The sequence below is a fragment of the Branchiostoma lanceolatum genome, chromosome 9 (genome assembly GCF_035083965.1).
Source record: "Branchiostoma lanceolatum isolate klBraLanc5 chromosome 9, klBraLanc5.hap2, whole genome shotgun sequence".
Lineage (NCBI taxonomy): Eukaryota > Metazoa > Chordata > Leptocardii > Amphioxiformes > Branchiostomatidae > Branchiostoma > Branchiostoma lanceolatum.
The window spans coordinates 12,608,298-12,625,741 of record NC_089730.1 but is presented as its reverse complement, the minus strand read 5'-3'; the positions used below and the strand labels follow the sequence as shown (position 1 = coordinate 12,625,741).

General features: G+C 43.0%; 4 protein-coding genes and 1 long non-coding RNA gene across 9 annotated transcripts in view; 3 read left to right on the top strand and 2 right to left on the bottom strand.

Annotated features, from left to right (window-relative positions):
- Positions 1-201: 201 nt before the first annotated feature.
- Positions 202-5,766, bottom strand: LOC136441769 (sialidase-1-like). Its single transcript, XM_066438240.1, has 7 exons — positions 5,496-5,766; positions 3,520-3,697; positions 3,122-3,269; positions 2,777-2,897; positions 2,274-2,456; positions 1,642-1,861; positions 202-1,343 (listed from the first exon to the last, which is right to left on the bottom strand). Exons 1-7 carry the CDS (start codon positions 5,598-5,600, stop codon positions 1,135-1,137), a joined length of 1,164 nt encoding a protein of 387 aa, XP_066294337.1. The 5' UTR covers positions 5,601-5,766; the 3' UTR covers positions 202-1,134.
- A 73-nt stretch (positions 5,767-5,839) lies between these two features.
- On the top strand, positions 5,840-9,785 carry LOC136441771 (sialidase-1-like). Its single transcript, XM_066438242.1, has 6 exons — positions 5,840-6,011; positions 6,293-6,482; positions 6,890-7,146; positions 7,514-7,693; positions 8,016-8,235; positions 8,740-9,785. The coding sequence occupies exons 1-6, from the start codon at positions 5,949-5,951 to the stop codon at positions 8,931-8,933; spliced, it is 1,104 nt and encodes a 367-aa protein (XP_066294339.1). The 5' UTR covers positions 5,840-5,948; the 3' UTR covers positions 8,934-9,785.
- A 119-nt stretch (positions 9,786-9,904) lies between these two features.
- LOC136441773 (uncharacterized) lies at positions 9,905-15,907 on the top strand. Of its 2 annotated transcripts, XM_066438243.1 has the most exons (4): positions 9,905-10,085; positions 11,366-12,017; positions 13,313-13,415; positions 13,652-15,907. In XM_066438243.1, exons 3-4 carry the CDS (start codon positions 13,322-13,324, stop codon positions 14,635-14,637), a joined length of 1,080 nt encoding a protein of 359 aa, XP_066294340.1. In that variant the 5' UTR covers positions 9,905-10,085; positions 11,366-12,017; positions 13,313-13,321; the 3' UTR covers positions 14,638-15,907. The 2 variants fall into 2 exon arrangements, with proteins under 2 accessions (XP_066294340.1, XP_066294341.1); XM_066438244.1 differs by lacking the exon at positions 11,366-12,017.
- Positions 15,166-17,444, bottom strand: part of LOC136441761 (sialidase-1-like) — a 16,037-nt gene continuing 13,758 nt past the window's right edge. For 3 of the 4 annotated variants that reach the window (XM_066438224.1, XM_066438226.1, XM_066438225.1), the window contains exons 6-7: positions 16,279-16,498; positions 15,166-15,626 (exon numbers count right to left, since the gene is read on the bottom strand). In XM_066438224.1, the coding sequence (XP_066294321.1) occupies positions 15,340-15,626; positions 16,279-16,498 (507 nt within the window). In that variant the 3' untranslated portion in view covers positions 15,166-15,339. Of the gene's footprint in view, positions 15,627-16,274; positions 16,499-17,444 lie in introns of all 4 variants that reach the window. The other variant, XM_066438228.1, reaches the window with a different exon arrangement.
- The window catches only part of LOC136441778 (uncharacterized), a 23,862-nt gene continuing 23,312 nt past the window's right edge, over positions 16,895-17,444 (top strand). The window contains exon 1 of the long non-coding RNA XR_010756928.1: positions 16,895-17,004. This is a non-coding gene — a long non-coding RNA (uncharacterized lncRNA). The remainder of the gene's footprint in view (positions 17,005-17,444) is intronic.

Below are 17,444 nucleotides of genomic sequence, written 5' to 3'. Positions count from 1 at the left end.
AGTTGGTGGACGTGATTTCCAGGGCAAAATGAGACCCCACATTCGAGCATTGTTCGTGACAGAGCGTCACCATCCCTTGGATTTTCCTAGCTATCAAAATGTGCACATCACGTCAAAAGAAATTCTGTTGAATGGAAGGAAATTTCAACAAGATACAATTACAGGCCTTTCAAAAGGTCAGGAAAATGACACAAACAACACTTTCCATTGTTGTATAGAATTGTCTTCTCTCGTAATAATGTTTTCACATTTATAGTTGATTTATAAAGCTCTATGTTTACGTGGTAGACAACGTCTCTCTTTGTGAATGATAAAGTTTGACAATCATACTTTAGATAGACATTGTGAGTTATCAAGCCTTATATGGCTTTTAGCTAGGGCGGATCAACTCCAACACATATACTACTAGTATACTGTTACTGTTTTCTAGTCTCTTCCTGACACATAGGTGGCTGGAAATAATAGAAATTGGCTACGTAGACAAATAGGAGTTAGACGACCATAGAATACAGTTTGCAGCCTATAGAGTCCGGTAGAGACTACTGTCTTCCCGCCGGTTCACGAGGAGGGCACAGAGCTATTAGGAACCAGTAGCTCCCGTGTCAGACACTCACTTCCGGACTGCCTTCTTCTGTTTCTACCGGGAGACTGAACTTCTTGTACGGGAAAACAAACTGTGGGTGCTGGAACAACAATCGGCCCGGTAACTCTAGTTACGGGTTTCGGTGGGAGTGACTCTCCTCTCCTGATAAAGACACATACTGATGTACATCATGTACTCGTAACCAACGTATCCTTTACATGTTCGTCTACCGTATGTAGCCAACGGCTGTTTATCTTGTCCGAAATTAAGTTGATCTTTGAACCTACATTCAATCTCAGTCTACTCAATGTAAATCTATCAATGGTGACGAATAACAGGTGTCTGTTCGAGCCGTTAACTTAACGTAAACGTAATAAGGATATGATTCATCACTTGCTCTTTGCTCTATATTATTTTATCATAACAATTGGTTTGCATTCCTAAGTCCTAACTCCATGTATTACCTCATGTGAAATACATAACATTGTAACAGTGCTTTCTTCAACTTTCCTACTAAATAAACCTACATTGCACTCTACTTCCCATCAACGTCAAAGGCCGCCATAGATACTGAGTTTTATCATCTCGATCCACTGATAGTCGGTTGACGTTCCTTTCTCGTACAAGATGAATATAAAAGCGCCGTCTACCGAGTCGTGCACTGTCATGCAGGAGTACCCCGCAGACTCGGTCCAGAGGGTCTTCAGTCCCGGCCAGGTCGTCCCGTTGTCATGGCTCCAGCGGAGTTTGAAGTCTTCACCTGAAAAGGAGGCCAATGTCGTTGAAGTACGTATACAGTGAACGAGTCATCAAAGCAAGGAAATAAGAGAAAGTGACGACAAGAACCGAATGAAAGGAAAGGACTTGCACTATATGTACGTGGCTTTGGACGGCCCTTTTAGGATACAAGTGATACGCACAACTACAGCAGCACTTCTTTCCATGGATAGGGAGCGCGTCTCATCATAGATGATGACAGGGAAAACATAATTCCATACATACATCGTAAGAGTCCTTTACGCCTAAGAACATATCGTCAGAAATTCGTCGATCCTTACGTGTAGTAGAGCTCGCTGGGTTTGCGAAGAACAGCACGCCCCGGTGATACAGCATGCTGGCGTGGACGCCTGAGTCCACCAGGGTGTCGTCCAAGTACAGCTGCTCCAGCGGAAAGGTCTCCCCTCCGTCCGTACTGCGCATGACCACGCGGCAGCGGCAGTGGTAGTGGAGCTGGTTGCGCATGTTCACCATCAGGGACCCGTCTGGGAGCTCGACAAGCTGAGACGGAAAATAAACAAATAGCCGGACCTGAAATATTTATGCCGACCTGACGTGTAATTTACTTTCTATCAAGTTATGGGTCTTATTTAGCGGTCTCCGCAGTGCAATGTCTTGAGCAACAAGCTCCAGGGAAATATTGCGCCGACATATACGACGCCACAAATTGGATTCAATGCATACTCACATATACATATACATATACATATACATATATAGTATAACAATATATAGTTATATATAGTATAACTCACATATACAAATACAAATACAAACACAAAACAGCTATTGACAATGTATGAAAATACCAATCACCTAGGCCTTTTCTAAAATTTTTGTGACGTATGAATTGCGTACGTAATATAAATGCAATGTTTAAGACGAAGCTGGGAATGAAGATATCTTATCTGACCTGACTTTCGTCTGGATTAAAGTCTCCGTCTACTTTTTTCCTGCCGAAGGGGATACTCTTCATGTTCCCCGCCGCGTGCCACGTGGTGCCGTTGTCGTCACTCACCACACAGAACACACCGTCGGACAGGTGGTCCCCGTGTCCGCACGTGATCAGGCGGCCTTTGTAGGGGGCTAGTTTCTTCTGTAGGGTAGACAGTAGAGAGAGGGATGGTCATTTCATAGCTTTTAATCACTAACTAAATGGGTTGGCACCCAGGCTATGTGTTAGGCATTTGGAACTGTTGAAAAAATTTTAGTTTCAAGATTTTGTAGGAAAGCAGTTTGCGTTTGATTCCCAGAACTCAAGTTAGCCCTTACGACAGCGTTTTTTTTACAAAGTAACTTTAACAACCAGGAGATCTAGACAACCAGATGATGCTGTCTCAAATTTTACTTAACACCTTGAGCATGTAAACTAGCCACTGCAGTTATCATTATAAACGTATAAAATATAAGGCTCACTTGTAGTCCTAGTCCTGGCCCCGTGACAAACTTTTTGGCGCCGCCGACCACGCTGGACATGTTCCGCGGCTTGTTCCACGTCAGCCCGTCATCCGTACTGTTCATCAGGTAGGGCGTAGACCTCGGGGGAAACAAAGAAGGAAAGGAAACAGCATTTGAGTCAGTAAGACAATTTCTATATTGATGAATGTTGATGAATCGTAGATGATATGCAAGGCTCCTTCATGCTTATTCACAGAAAGGTTGACCGTTTCATGCGTTTTTCTCTAGTCACGTGCTTCCGACGAAACAAAGCTGAAATGACGTCTGCGTTATCAGTCCTTTACTGTGTAAGTTGTTAGGTACCTTTCACAATAATGCTGTGACTCCAAACAGTGCTCGAACCACAGGAAGATGACTCTCGTGGCATGATTGACGATAACCGAGCCCAGGTTCACGCCTTGTTTGAACTGTGTGTCAGTCAGGATGGTGACAGAAGAGGACCACATGGAGCCTACAGGTACGGCCAAACGATTCAACAGGTCGCTTCAAAGTCTTTTTCAATATCAATTTCTCAAATTTGTCATCTTTATTGTGGCAAGACAGCACAAAACAAGCAAATAAACAAAAGGGAAAGTCACGATCAGTGATTTTAGAATGCTATGCGAGAATAACAGGTGCTTAAAACCAACTTAAAATATCAGCTTGAGACCAGAAAAGACCTACTAAAAGCCTGGAGTAATCAGAATTGTGATATTTCATACCTTTGTCTGTTGATCGCTTGATTTCGACGACCTTTGACCCGGTATCTCCCGAGTTGTACTTCCGTCCCTCTGCGATAGCGATAAGAGCGCCCCCTGGCGTCTGCGCGATGATCGGGATCCGGTAGGTGTACCGCTTCGACTCCCATAGTAGCTGCTGCTCCACGACTAACGGGTTAACCTTCGTTCATCATAGGGAAAATAACATCATATCAATGCACTATCAATACGCTAGAGACTTTCAAGTCCACAGAAATTTTCTCAGATTCTTTGAAGAAAGGACAAACATCGTTTTACAACTCAATGTGCCTGGATAACATTTTCCCTTGTGCCCATCATTTCATTGCACATTGCAATGATAAACATTGCATTTGTTACATTTTGAGATAACTACCTGTACAATTCTTTCTAATTAAAAGCAGTGTTCTCGCTGCCGAATACCAGGTTACGTGAATGTTTGGCTACTAGTGTCACATGTCATGTCTTCGTGTGCCCGGTTTGTTTTCTTGCCTCCTTTTTTGCCAGTGTTGCATGACGGTGGGGTTGTTTTATGTAGGTCAGTGTTGTTTTTCTGTCGCTTGGAAAAGATGACTGAGTATCGTACGCGTTATGTTATCGTCAATAGGAAATATGTTAGTATGTTACATCATTCCTTACCCAATGTTTTTTTTTCGTGTATGATTCATGCTACACTTGCACACGGAATGTTTGAGTAGTAAAGATGCACTGTGTACAGAGAAGACGTGTAAGATCATGAAAATTTGAAGAAGTCTGTATTTTTTGCTGGTTTTTGTAAGCGGCAATATGTTTGCTTATATGTAAAATGGCGGATGATAAGGGGACACAAAAGCACACGGGGATTATCTCCACTATATGTTTCTTCCCAAACCTGTTGAACCAGGTTAAAACTGAGATAATTTCGACATGATGGGCTACCTGGATAAATGGCACCACACACCGTTAAGGACGACGAACAAAATCTACGGAGAATCTAGTAAAGTCTCGTTAAATTGTCTGTAACGTTATTAGCGTTCGAGAAATCTGAGGGCCGTCACGGCGTCATTGTGTTACAAGCAGGGCTCGAAGTTAACTATGTCCCTATGTCCCGGGGCCACCAAAATTTGACCTGGGACAACTCAATAATCAATTCGGGACATATTTGGGACAATCAGGGCTCCTGAGTGCCACTGTGCTCCTCCCCTGTGAAACTGTATACTGGTCCCACACACTGTTTTTGGTGTGGTACTAGTCTTCTCAAAATCAATCATCATTTATCACTCAGCATAGTGAAAGGAAAGCCTGTCCCAGCTAGGCTGTGGCACATCTCTGCTCCCCTGACAGGGGGTCAGCAGAGGGATGGTCACACCTCAATTACTTGATTAAGGTTTGCCCTGCAATATTAGAAATCAAACATTTTCGGATTTGTTCTACCTCCCCAAGAGCCACCGCATCAATGAAGTCTTTAAACTCTGCAGAATTATGCTTTTTCTTTTATAACCTAAAATTAAAATACATTATTTCAGGAACAATATTTCTGGTTGTTAACTTTGTTGAAACTTGTGTTTACTACTGAGTGTATATACCTTTGTATGTATTATATTTTTCAAATTTCATGCAATTTTCTATTTTACAATACACAATTTTGTATATAACTAAAAAAAAATATTCTAACACAGATTGGCTTGGGCTCAGGTCCTGACTTGAGTATAGGTCCAAACCTGAACATGAACCTCTGGAACTGAATGCAGACCCGACACTAAGTTCACATCTTTGGCCCTGGTTGGGACACTTCAGGACACTTTCGGGACAGTTAAAATCCACTTTTGGGACAATGTTGGGACAGTAGGAGAAAAAGTTAATTTCGAGGCCTGGTTACAAGGACACGTACAGTGCAGATGTGAAAGAGCACACCTGTCGCCTCAGGTAAAATATCGGTTAAACAGATAAGACGTTTAGATATTTGTATTTGGTGAACCTACCTTGGGTTGGGATTCCACCCCCAGGATCGCGCACAAAACCGACACACAGACGAACACAGCGGACCATCCGACAGAGCGTGCCATGTCGTCCAAATAAACAAACATAACCTTTCACCTTTGACATGGACAGGTAGGGCAGCTGAATTAAAGCCGGTTCACTGCACTTACAGAAAGGTGTGTGACAAAGTTGCTGTATTTCTAGTATACTCATGTTGTCTTCCTCTGCTTTCGTAAAAAACTGTTCTAGGATCAAATTTATAGAATATTTTGAAACCTAGAATAGCATCTTAAGGACTGCTTTTATTTCTCTCCTTCCAGCTTTGTTAAAAACGTATTAAGTGGAACATTCCAACAGAACAATGACGAATGCGTCACAACAAAGGACAACCCATCCCTGATTATGAGGTCATCTCAGGAGACTATGAATGAAACCCCGGCCAGCAGACGTCCAGGATGTGGTTCATGACTTCAGTCCTGACTGTTCTGCTGTCGACCTTGCAGACAGTGTCCCCCAAGGTAAGGAAAATCCATGTTCTTCGCCCTGTTTTCCGTAGAGAAAGGTCGGGTTCGTATTAAGGCATTGTTCCAAGACGGTGGGCAATGTTGACATGTCGACGATCCATTTTAACGGGTCAGCAGTAAGTCTCGGATACCAGGACACTTCCCTCTCCCCTCCCCAAGTGAAAAATTCCTGAACAGATATCACAGCGGATTGAGCACTGATGACTGTACAGCTAACGAATTGGGAGATTGATTGTTTGATTGACTGATTGATTGATTGATTGATTACTCTAAAGGTATCCCCGAAGGTTGTGAACCAAACAGTGCTGTGGAGGAGCGGTAAGGAGGGGGAGGTGCACTTATACAGGACCCCCCTCCTCACCTACACACCACAGGGGAATCTCGTCGCCTTTAACGGAGCCAGGAAGTATGCCTCCGCCGACATGGGGCCCAAGTTCATTGCCGTCAGAAGGTCTACAGACAAAGGTAAGATGAAAGCGTGTTGCTGAAATCCAGGAAACAAAAACAGCGTACACTATGACAGTTAACAAAGAGGTCAGGTGTGTAGGGGAACAGGTGTTTCGAAGTAAAATTCTTTATCGATAACCCAGTGAAATTACAATATTGCAAGACAATGGTATAAATCTTTATTGTGTCTAAATCGGAGACAACATAGATCACGGCAAGACTGAGATAGCTGGGTGTACCATGTTTTGATAGGAAGAAAGAAAGAGACAGAGTCCTTAAAATCTGTGCCGTTTTGACGATGGCAGAACACCACACCATCCGAGATAGAGAACACGATGTATTTGTGTTGAAATACAGCCTCTCTGTATCATGTAATCAAAACCAGTCATTCTTATACAAATGACAATTTGGAATGCCTCTTGCAGGTTTGTCCTGGTCACCGACAGCATTTGTCGTGGATGACGGCGATCGGCACGTCGGTCTGAACGTGGGCAGCGTCATCGTGGACAACACCACCGCCACCATCTTCGTGATGTTCGTGTACTGTGAGAACTGTGCACACAGGTCCCTGCTACTGATCAACAGCACGGACGACGGGCAGACCTGGGGCGAGCCCAGAAACATTACGTCACTGGTAGGGGCGGACATGGTCACACATCCCAGCCCTGGCTTCGGTATTCAGGTAGGAGTTATTTCTTAGAAATGGTCTACGAAGATATTTGGTTGGATTCACTTTGCGTTAGAAGTAGTATGTTCGTTAAAGTGGAGGATGTATTTCCTGAGGGTTTCAACACGTTCTCCCTGTATCAATTTTCGTTTTGTACATAGGGAAATAGAAAAAGAACTGTGTGCCTTTTTATTTCTGAGTACTACTACTACACAACTTCCAAACGTTCTTACATCTTAAAGCATTTTGGCTACAAATGTTGTCAAACTTGAATATATAGGAAAGTGCTTTGCATAGCAGGTACATTGTGATATTTTAAAGTTTTGGCAGATTAATTGTTAAACCACAGCTCAGAGAGTTATATTTTCAAACGTCAATGCAGAAAAAAGTTGGTCCAGCAAAAGGCAGACTGGTCGTTTGCGGGCACGGAATGCCTGGAGGGGCGGGGTCGCTACTGTTGCTAAGCGACGACCACGGCGTGACGTGGAGGGGCGGGGCCTTCGTGTCGGCCATTCCGTTCAAAGGAACACGTGACTCAGAGTTCCATCCGGATGAATGCCAGGTTAGTGGCATTATGAACGTCTTATCCCCAAGTAGATGTTGGGAGAATACATGATGATGTTGTGACAGCGAGTCAGCTCGAGAACATCACGGTTCCTACCCAACATCTGCTTGGAGATCAGAGGCATTATCTTTTCCCGATGACAGTATCATCAAAACTTCTCATAGTTTTTGTGCCATCTTACAAGCAATGAAGAATAAAAATCAAACATAAATGATATATAGTGGTTAGGGTGTTAATTCTTGTCACTTTGATTTCCCCGTGGGTTTTCGTCTTTCCTTCCTGGTCCCTGGAGATAAACTTTATCTCTTCCTCCACACAGCCTGTAGAACTCCCGGATGGAACTATCCACGTCATCCTACGTAACCATGGACGCTATCGCTGCCACTGTAAGATGGTCATGCGCAGTTACGACGGCGGCGAGACCCTGTCCTACCGTACCATGTACTTCGACGGCACCCTGATCGAACCGCGCATAGCGTCAGGACTGTGGTATGGCGGCGGAGTCATGTACTACACAGGGCCGGACAGCAAAACTCACCGTGAGCACCCGCTTAAAGATCCTTAAAGCATGCCTATTTCAGTTGGAAGACCTCACCGCCATAGATGCCTGTGTTAGTACTGTAATAACATGTACACTGTGACTTTGGAGTATTTTACAAACAACCAAATGATGTAGGGCTGTATGTAGGGGTGTATGAAGTATCAAAAGTTGACATGTCCACCCCTACGCACATTTGGATTTACGACAATTTATTGGTCACAGATCTGGAAGCATTCATCATAACAGTGTAAATTGTGAAATGATTTTGTATTTGCAATATTTGTAGTGTTACAGCAATAGCAATTGAAGCTGACTAAGTTGATAAGACTAAATCTTAGACAAGAAATAAGTCTTCACCACGTCCAACAAGACAAAACTTATCATTTTATTGAAACGAATGCAGCCCTATCTCTAAAGTGTAAAATAAAGTTGAAATCTATTATTCTTTTAAGATCAAAGTGAGTATAGATGTTGTGAGATAACCCAGTAAATGTTGTTACAGGTGAGAAGATGACGTTACGTTGGAGCTACAGTAACGGCACGTCGTGGGACGGTTCATTACGTGTGTGGGAGAGGGACGAAGGGTACTCCACTATGACAATGTTACCCCAGGACAGCACACACCTGTACATACTGTACGAGAGGGGGGAGAAATCATCAACGCAGGAGATAGCACTGGCCATAGTACAACTGTAAGGGACAAATCATCCACATAGGAGATAGCACTGGCCATTGTACAACTGTAGGGGAGAGACAACATCCAAGCAGGAGATAGCGCTTGCTATAGTGCAACTGTAAGAGAGAGACAGTATCTACACCATGAGGAGATATCGCTTGCTATATAATGCACATGTAGGGAAGAGACAACATCTACACAGATCGCACTTGCTATAGTGCAACTGCAGGCGGGGCAAGCGTAGAAGATTTGCGGAGCCAAATGTAAAGTCGACTTCAAGTTCAACAATTGAGCTAAAGCCGAATGGTGGAAGATTAGGCAACGTTCCATAATCGAGCGTTATATTGATAATGGACCATTTTCCAAAGCAAAGACAACAGTTTCGTTTTGAAGATAAGTAATCGCGCGCCAAGCAGACGTTGAGGGAGAACAAGTGTAGAGCTTTCTGACTGGCCGTTTTTTCTGACAGTCCTCTATCCCTAGATCTGCCGACACTCGGCAAGTTCAAAGAGTTTCAAAGTTAATTGTTGCCCAATGAAAGTGTGCTTGCTAGGAAGGGGCAGTGGACTGCAATAAAACTTTACAGTAACGCACCCTAACATCTGCTTGGAGATTAGAAGATAAGTTGAAACAAAGATTTTGCGTTCCGAGCGATAGATTCATGATAGACCACTTGTAAAAACAAAGATATCGCCTGAGCGTTTATATTAGAATCTTAGATAAACTGTTTACAAAATCACTACTCCGCATGTATACCACACATTATCTTTGGAGTTTGGACAATGTGATAACGACCAGTGTGGTTATCGGATGTGGACTCACCTGTTACAATCAGAACTTCGCACATGCACAAAAGACACATGATTATTTGACCTGCCCGTTTCAAGCTTACTTTTTTATCTGTGATATCAGTTGTGTGAAAAGAGAAGTTATTACTTTGTTACTGGTTAGTTCTGTAAACTCCCCAGTTGTGAACCCCTATAAGTACTAGTTTACCGGTGATAGGTCATCCTCACGGTCTAAAAAGTAGTCGAACAGGAAGTAGGTGCTCATTTGGTGTTGACACATAGACAGTACAGCGCTCGCCGTGTTTCGTGTGGCGTGGATTTCACCAGAAACACTTACTTATCCTTCACTGTGACTGAAGTCAGCAACAATTCACCCTGCGAAAGGTATGTTTTTACCATGAGTCTTTACATATGAAGTATAAGATATACATATGACATGAATTATCAAGCTCACGAGGCACGCTTCAGGATAGACTTGGCTGCAAACATTACTATTTTTGCTAGCCTTTCTTATACAGCATTGATTGTATGGTAGCCTCAAAATTCCTGTGTTTTTAGTTGATATTGTGCAGAGCTGAAATTATGTTCCAAGACAATGAATAAGGGTGTCGAATTTTCGACTGTCCTATTTATGATTCAGATTCTGAAGAAGAACGCTGTAGGATACTCCTTAATCCTCACCATTGCACCCGAATTTATTGAAAAATAATCGAGCAGAGATGGAGGGCGGTTGGGATTAATTTTCTACATCTTATCTTGTAAGCACTTGGAGCAAACCGCCTTGTTCTTTGTGGCTTGTCGCAAGCTAGACTATTGCTGGTTATCAGTGTAGGGATCAAATACAGCAATCATCTTTTGCTTGACAAAATGCATCGGCGGTTGTTTTTCTTAACGGCGCAAACATTAGTGTTTTTTTGTCAAAATTTGATATCAACTTCAAGGAGTGCAGTCGATCCAATGATTTAATAAGTGGTAGAACAAGAGGAAGAGGAACACAATGAAATCATTCTAGGAATACTTAACGTTTAAAGACTTGTTGTTGTCCATTTGGGCCGCAGGGTAGGCTGTATTGACGTTGTTAGCCAGTCTTCGGGAATTCGCTCAAGGGAATTTTGTTGAACTCCAATTGTCGTCACTGGTAAACAGTACTCGAACTTTGGCCCGAATTATTCTTGTGACCACCAAGACGATATACCGAATCAAAAATCGTGTAAAAACTCCTTTTATTGGACGTTATTGTGTTTGGAATCTTCTCAAGTGTAACTGAGACATTGGCAACATACAGTCGCAATGTTCATATCAAAATAGTTTGCAGACAGCCAGTAAGTTAACTCCTTAAGTATACAAAAGGGTTTCAAGACAGAATTGCCATTCATGTGTAATGCAGGTGCGGAAAGCTTTAAAGATGCCCTTTGTGTTTCCCTGTTGCGTTTTATTCACATGCATATGCATGACTCTTTGCTTAGCCCTTTGTCGCATTGTCTTCATCGTGATCTCAGATCAATAAAAATGACCTTTATTTCTTGTTCCCCTGCAAATTGTTCAAATGCTACAACTCTGAAGTTATGCTACAGGGTCATGTTTAAGGTATTTGGCTTCACTGTTCATTGGGGCCATTTGATCCGAGTGATGCTGACGTTCCGACTACCGTGACCTGTTCACAGACCTCAAACATGGAGAGGTCACGGTAGTGAGGTGCAGGTGTCAGTGGGCTGCAATAAAACTTTACAGTAGCGCACCCTAACATCTGCTTGGAGATTAGAAGATTAGATGAAATAAAGATTTTGCGTTCCGTAATCGAGCGATAGCTTCATGATAGACCACTTGTAAAAACAAAAATATCGCCTGAGCGTTTATACTAGAATCTTACATATACTGTTTACAAAATCACTACTCCTCATGTACACCACACATTATCTTTGGAGTTTGGACAATGTGATAACGACCAGTGTGGTTATCAGATGTGGACTTTCAATCAGAGTTTCGCACATGCACAAAAGACACATGATTATTTAACCTGCCCGTTTCATGCTTACTTTCTTATCTGTGCTATCAGTTGTGTGAAAAGAGAAGTTATTACTTTGCTACTGGTTACTTCTGCAAACTCCCCAGTAGTGAACCCCTATAAGTACTAGATTACCGGTGATAGGTCATCCTCACGGTCTAAAAAGTAGTCGAACAGGAAGTAGGTGCTCATTTGGTGTTGACACATAGACAGTACAGCGCTCGCCGTGTTTCGTGTGGCGTGGATTTCACCAGAAACACTTACTTATCCTTCACTGTGACTGAAGTGAGCAACAATTCACCCTGCGAGAGGTATGTTTTACCATGAGTCTTTACATATGAAGTATAAGATATACATATGACATGAATTACAAGCTCACGAGGCACGCTTCAGGATAGACTTGACTGTACACATTACTATTTTTGCGAGCCTTTCTTTATACAGTATTGATTGAATATTAGCCTCAAAATTCCTCTGTGTTTTTAGTTGATGTTGTACAGAGCTGAAATTATGTTCCAATACATTTGTCGAATTATGTCGAATTTTCGACTGTCCTTTTTCATAATTCAGATTCTGAAGAAGAACGCTGTAGGATACTCCTTAATCCTCACCTTTGCCCCGCAATTTATTGAAAAATAATCTGAAAATCGAGAAGAGATGGAGGGCGGTTGGGATTAATTTTCTACATCTTATCTTGTAAGCATTTGGAGCATACCGCCTTGTTCTTTGTGGCTTGTCGCAAGCTAGACTATTGCTGGTTATCAGTGTAGGGATCAAATACAGCAATCATCTTTTGCTTGACAAAATGCATCGGCGGTTGTCTTTCTTAACGGCGCAAGCACGAGTCGTTTTTTTTCTTCAAAATTTGATATCAACTTCAAGGAGTGCAGTCGATCCAATGATTTAATAGGTGGTAGAACAAGAGGAAGAGGAACACAATGAAATCATTCTAGGAATACTTAACGTTTAAAGATTTGCTGTTGTCCATTTGGGCCGCAGGGTAGGCTGTATGACGTTGTTAGCCAGTCTTCGGGAATTCGCTCAGGGGCATTTTGTTGAACTCCAATTGTCGTAACTGGTAAACAGAACTCGAACTTTGGCCCGAATTATTCTTGTGACTCACAAGAAGATGTACCGAATTACAAATCGTGTAAAAACTCCTTTTATTGGACGTTATTGTGTTTGGAATCTTCTCAAGTGTAACTGAGACATTGGCAACATACAGTCGCAATGTTCATATCAAAATAGTTTGCAGACAGCCAGTAAGTTAACTCCTTAAGTATAGAAAAGGGTGGGGTTTCAAGACAGAATTGCCATTCATGTGTAATGGAGCTAGTGCGGAAAGCTTTAAAGATGCCCTTTGTGTTTCCCTGTTGCGTTTTATTCACATGCGTGACTCTTTGCTTAGCCCTTTGTCGTCTTGTCTTCATCGTGATCTCAAATCAATAAAAATGACCTTTATTTCTTGTTCCCCTGCAAAATGTTCAAATGCTACAACTCTGAAGTTATGCCACAGGGTCATGTTTAAGGTATTTGGCTTCACTGTTCATTGGGGCCATTTGATCCGAGTGATGCTGACGTTCTGACTACCGTGACCTGTTCACAGACCTCAAACATGGAGACGATGCCATGGACCACGGACAGCACTGGGATCTGGATGACAGAGGCGACGCCAGAGGCATCGGTACCGCGTCTGACAAGATCTTCGGGTATTCTATCTATTCTTTAATCTTCAGTATCAAACTTATTCTTTGCAGTGGGGGAGAGACGCAGGTACGATCGAGTCGAACCTAGCAACTTGCTGTTGTTTCTTGCCTACTATGCACAGTAAACCACACAGAAATAAAATCCTAACTAGCATATTATCTTGACGTTCCTTCATAAGAAGAGCTTGCAGCTGAGACGTGAGGTGGATTTAGTAATAATCTTATTGATTCTGATACAGGGCAGACCACTCCAGGGGAGGCAGCACCTCCACCGCCGGTCGGGTCTTCGCCTGGCCTTGTGGCCGGCGTTGTGATCGGAGTCCTCGCTCTCATCCTGTTGGGTGTTGTTTTCTTCATTCTTAAGAAACGGGGAATCATCTTTAACAGAGATGATGCAGGGGTTTCCGCCGAGCGTACAGATCCAGAAGGAGAAGGAGACACCTTCAAGAATCTTCTGAGGGAGACACCGGCCCACAACGTTAACGTTAACGTTAACAGGAGTCAAGAAGACCCGCTACCGATACCTGACGACGATAACACCTACCTCAGCCTTCTTGATGAGACCGGGGAGAGACCAGTCCTGACCGGGGCTCAAGGGGGCGCTCTGCCGATACCTGACGACAACACTTACCTCAGCCTTGTGGATGAGATGGAGGAAAGACGAACCCAAAACAGGAGTCAAGAGGACACTACCTACATCAACCTTCATGAGGAGACCAGGGAGAAACCGATCCACCGCCGGCGTCAAGGAGACCCGCTGCCGACGCCTGACGACGACACCTACACCGATCTCATAGAAGCGACCAGGGAGAGATCGCTACCTGTTCCTGACAACAACACTTACACCAGTCTGCTGAATCAACGGAACCAACCGGACGGCGCTGAAAGTACGTACCTAAACGTCCGACCAGGACACGCACAGCGCGTACAGCCCTACGCCAACGTGGATTTCGATGGAAGCCCACGGCCCTACGCCAACGTGGACTTCGATGGAAGCGCACAGTCACCACCCTCTCCTCATGTCTCCGAGAGTCAACATGAAATGGCGAACCTGGAAGGTTCAACCTACGAGAACTGTTCTCCGTCGTATTGTAACGTGGATGCAGATGGGAACGCAGCTGAGGCGTCCTTCATGAATCATGAGAACGCTGACAATCTGTACGAAGACGTGAACCGAGACACCTCACTATACAGCGACTGCGAACCGACTTATGCCAACCAGTGAGAGGTACTCTTATTTACACTTCACAGTCAACAAAGTCTGCGAATATCTAAGGCCATTGGGGGTCTCTGCAGTTTAGGCGATTTCAACATATGCATGCCTGATATAATCGTATGATATGATGTAAGGAAGGACATGCTATAACGACAAATAATGTTGTGCAAGCTGTAAAGCATAATATTCTTCAGTATGGCATGCGTCTAGTACTAGTATCAAAATTACACGAGGTATACCTATCCTAAACTGAGTATCATTTGCAAATAAATTTATAAGAAAATGTGCATATCATTACGAGCTATATCATGAATCATATATCAGATATGTATCTGTGGATTTACGGCTAGTGATTGGATAAACTTAATTTGACATGCTTTTCATAATACACGGTGTTATATCATAGTATGGACCGACTTTCTTCTGCTCTTTTTGTTTATATCGTTTTATACAATACTTATGTTGACGATAAGGCTGTGTTAGTTATGTTTATGTTAGTTGTGTCAAAGTCTGAATAATACTCGAAACAGGGTGACACAATGTTACGAAATTTCACTCGTATTCTTTCTTTTCTTTTCTAAAAAAGTACATTGGTGTGTGCTTTAAAAGTGTCCACATGTACACAGATCGTAAGTTAGTCAATACAATGGCACAGAGGAATGTGTGGCATTCGTAATGAAATTGTTCTGCGAAAATTGTACTCATTTTTTTCTAATTCTGCCTCAAATCTGGAGTTCTTTGGGAAATCAGTTCATGTGGGTTGGCGCCTACTTTTATCAATGAGGTGTCATTTTTTATCATCATGGAAATTTTCAATTTAACAAGCGCGATTTCGTCAAAGTACTTCAATGTTCCTCTTTCGTATATCATGTAGAGATGTTCTTGGTCATTCGGAACCATCGTTATAACCGAGTACCCAGCCAGATCGTCCCATATCTGTAAGCCTTTAGTCCATGTGTGGCCGTGGTTGTGGCTCCATCGTAGGTACAGATCTTCTCCTGCAGTGTGAAACAGTATGGCAGAATTTAGCATTAGAACTCCAAGAGGTAACAGTGCATACATCATACATGTCCCTTCTTGCGCTTACTATGAATATGATAGATTTCAAAGTTCATAAATCACAACAAGAGAGAACAATCTAAATCAACATGTTGAATTAATGGTTTGTTATCCTTTACCACTAATTTCATATATCAAAACAAGAGTGAACGATTTTCATCATTGTAAAATAAAGTTCACACCTCTAATATCCAGAAATAGACTCGTTACTGTAAATGCATTTAAGTTCGCGTGGTTTTTATTTCGCGGTAGGGAGAAAATGGAGTGTTCGCGGTGGTTTTAAGTTCGCGTTTGAATCAATAGTAGTGCTACAGTTATAGGTAGGCAAAAAGTTTCGTGGTGGTTTTAAGTTCGCGCTGAGGAGTACACCGCGAAAACCGCGAACACAAAACCACCACGAACATTTCTGCATTTACAGAAAGTATTATGTTGTCCTTTTTCTCGAGCTCCCACGTAAGAGCTGAAATGTCTCTGGCTAGAGACAATTGCAAACGTAACATATCTAATTCGTAGATCAAACAACATATTGGACATTCTATGTGGCTTAACAGCAACACATTATGCATGCAATATTGAGTAAGAAGCACCTACGAGCCAGTGGCCTGTTGGGTCCTGAGTAGAACAGAACTCCGTTGTGATACCACAGCCCAGACGTGATCCTCGGCTCGACGAGTGCCCTGTCCAGGAACATGTGTTCCCGCGGTAATGTTTCACCCCCGTCGAAGCTGCGCATGACCACCTTGCAGTGACATTTGTACTGATGCTGATTGCGGACAACTATGTACAAACTTCCATCTGGCAGCTCCACAGGCTGTGAAAAAGGACAGAAAAGGTAAGAAAACGTTTATAGACATGCGCCCGAAACAAGGCTCTGAGATGGCAGACTGCATCCCCTCATACTGTAGATGCTCTCTGGCGGAACACACACTAATGGCACTGTATAAACACAGTAGACACACGAACACACACACACACGCACGCACGCACGCACGCACGCACGCACACACACACACACAGACACACACACACACACACACAGACACACACAGACACACACACACACAGACAATCCAAAAACTCCCTTGGGTTGAAGTAATGAATATATCTACAAGCTAGAGGGCAGTCGGCAAAATTTGTCTGGCTTCAGACTGACCAATCAGAGAGAAAAATTAAAACAACCAATCAGATTTATCGTCCCAAGTTACGCGTCAAATTCAAAATGGCGGCGGTGCCCCGGGGCATCAGTGACGAACAAAACAACATCGGTAACAGAGAGAGCATCAAAGACATTCAAGGTCAACCTGCCCGAACATATAGGTAAGTTACACCAGACTGTTACGTTAGTCTCATTTGATTTTGTGGTTATATACAGTTGCAAGTAGTGAGAGGTCATCGAGCATTTGTTATCAACGAAGACCTATTACTCAGCTATCTGCAAGTTATACACTTCGCGAGTCACGGGTCAGTACGGGACAGCACACATTCCTGCACAGTTGATATGTATGCGTTTTGATATTCCTGATTATTTGACATTCACAACCTCCACACAACGAAGGTTTGACCGTAATAGTTTTCAAAATGGATTGTGTTTGATAATAAGTGGACACGAAAACCGTCATAGACACATGTTATGTGGTTCGTACACCCTTTGTTCTGTGTAACAGGCCAGTACAGACAGCCAAAGGCCTGTTCCAGCACACACACACACACACACATATGCACCCCCACACACACACACCCCCACACACACACCCCCA

Coding starts and splice junctions, on each gene's coding strand:
- LOC136441771 (XM_066438242.1), top strand. CDS start 5,949: ATGTGGTTCATGACTTCAGTCCTGACTGTTCTGCTGTCGACCTTGCAG. Junction 6,012..6,292: donor TGCAGACAGTGTCCCCCAAG/GTAAGGAAAATC, acceptor ATTACTCTAAAG/GTATCCCCGAAGGTTGTGAA. Junction 6,483..6,889: donor CAGAAGGTCTACAGACAAAG/GTAAGATGAAAG, acceptor TGCCTCTTGCAG/GTTTGTCCTGGTCACCGACA.
- LOC136441773 (XM_066438244.1), top strand. CDS start 13,322: ATGGAGACGATGCCATGGACCACGGACAGCACTGGGATCTGGATGACA. Junction 13,416..13,651: donor GCGTCTGACAAGATCTTCGG/GTATTCTATCTA, acceptor ATTCTGATACAG/GGCAGACCACTCCAGGGGAG.
- LOC136441769 (XM_066438240.1), bottom strand. CDS start 5,600: ATGTTTGTTTATTTGGACGACATGGCACGCTCTGTCGGATGGTCCGCT. Junction 3,698..5,495: donor GGGTGGAATCCCAACCCAAG/GTAGGTTCACCA, acceptor TGATGAACGAAG/GTTAACCCGTTAGTCGTGGA. Junction 3,270..3,519: donor CAAGCGATCAACAGACAAAG/GTATGAAATATC, acceptor CCGTACCTGTAG/GCTCCATGTGGTCCTCTTCT.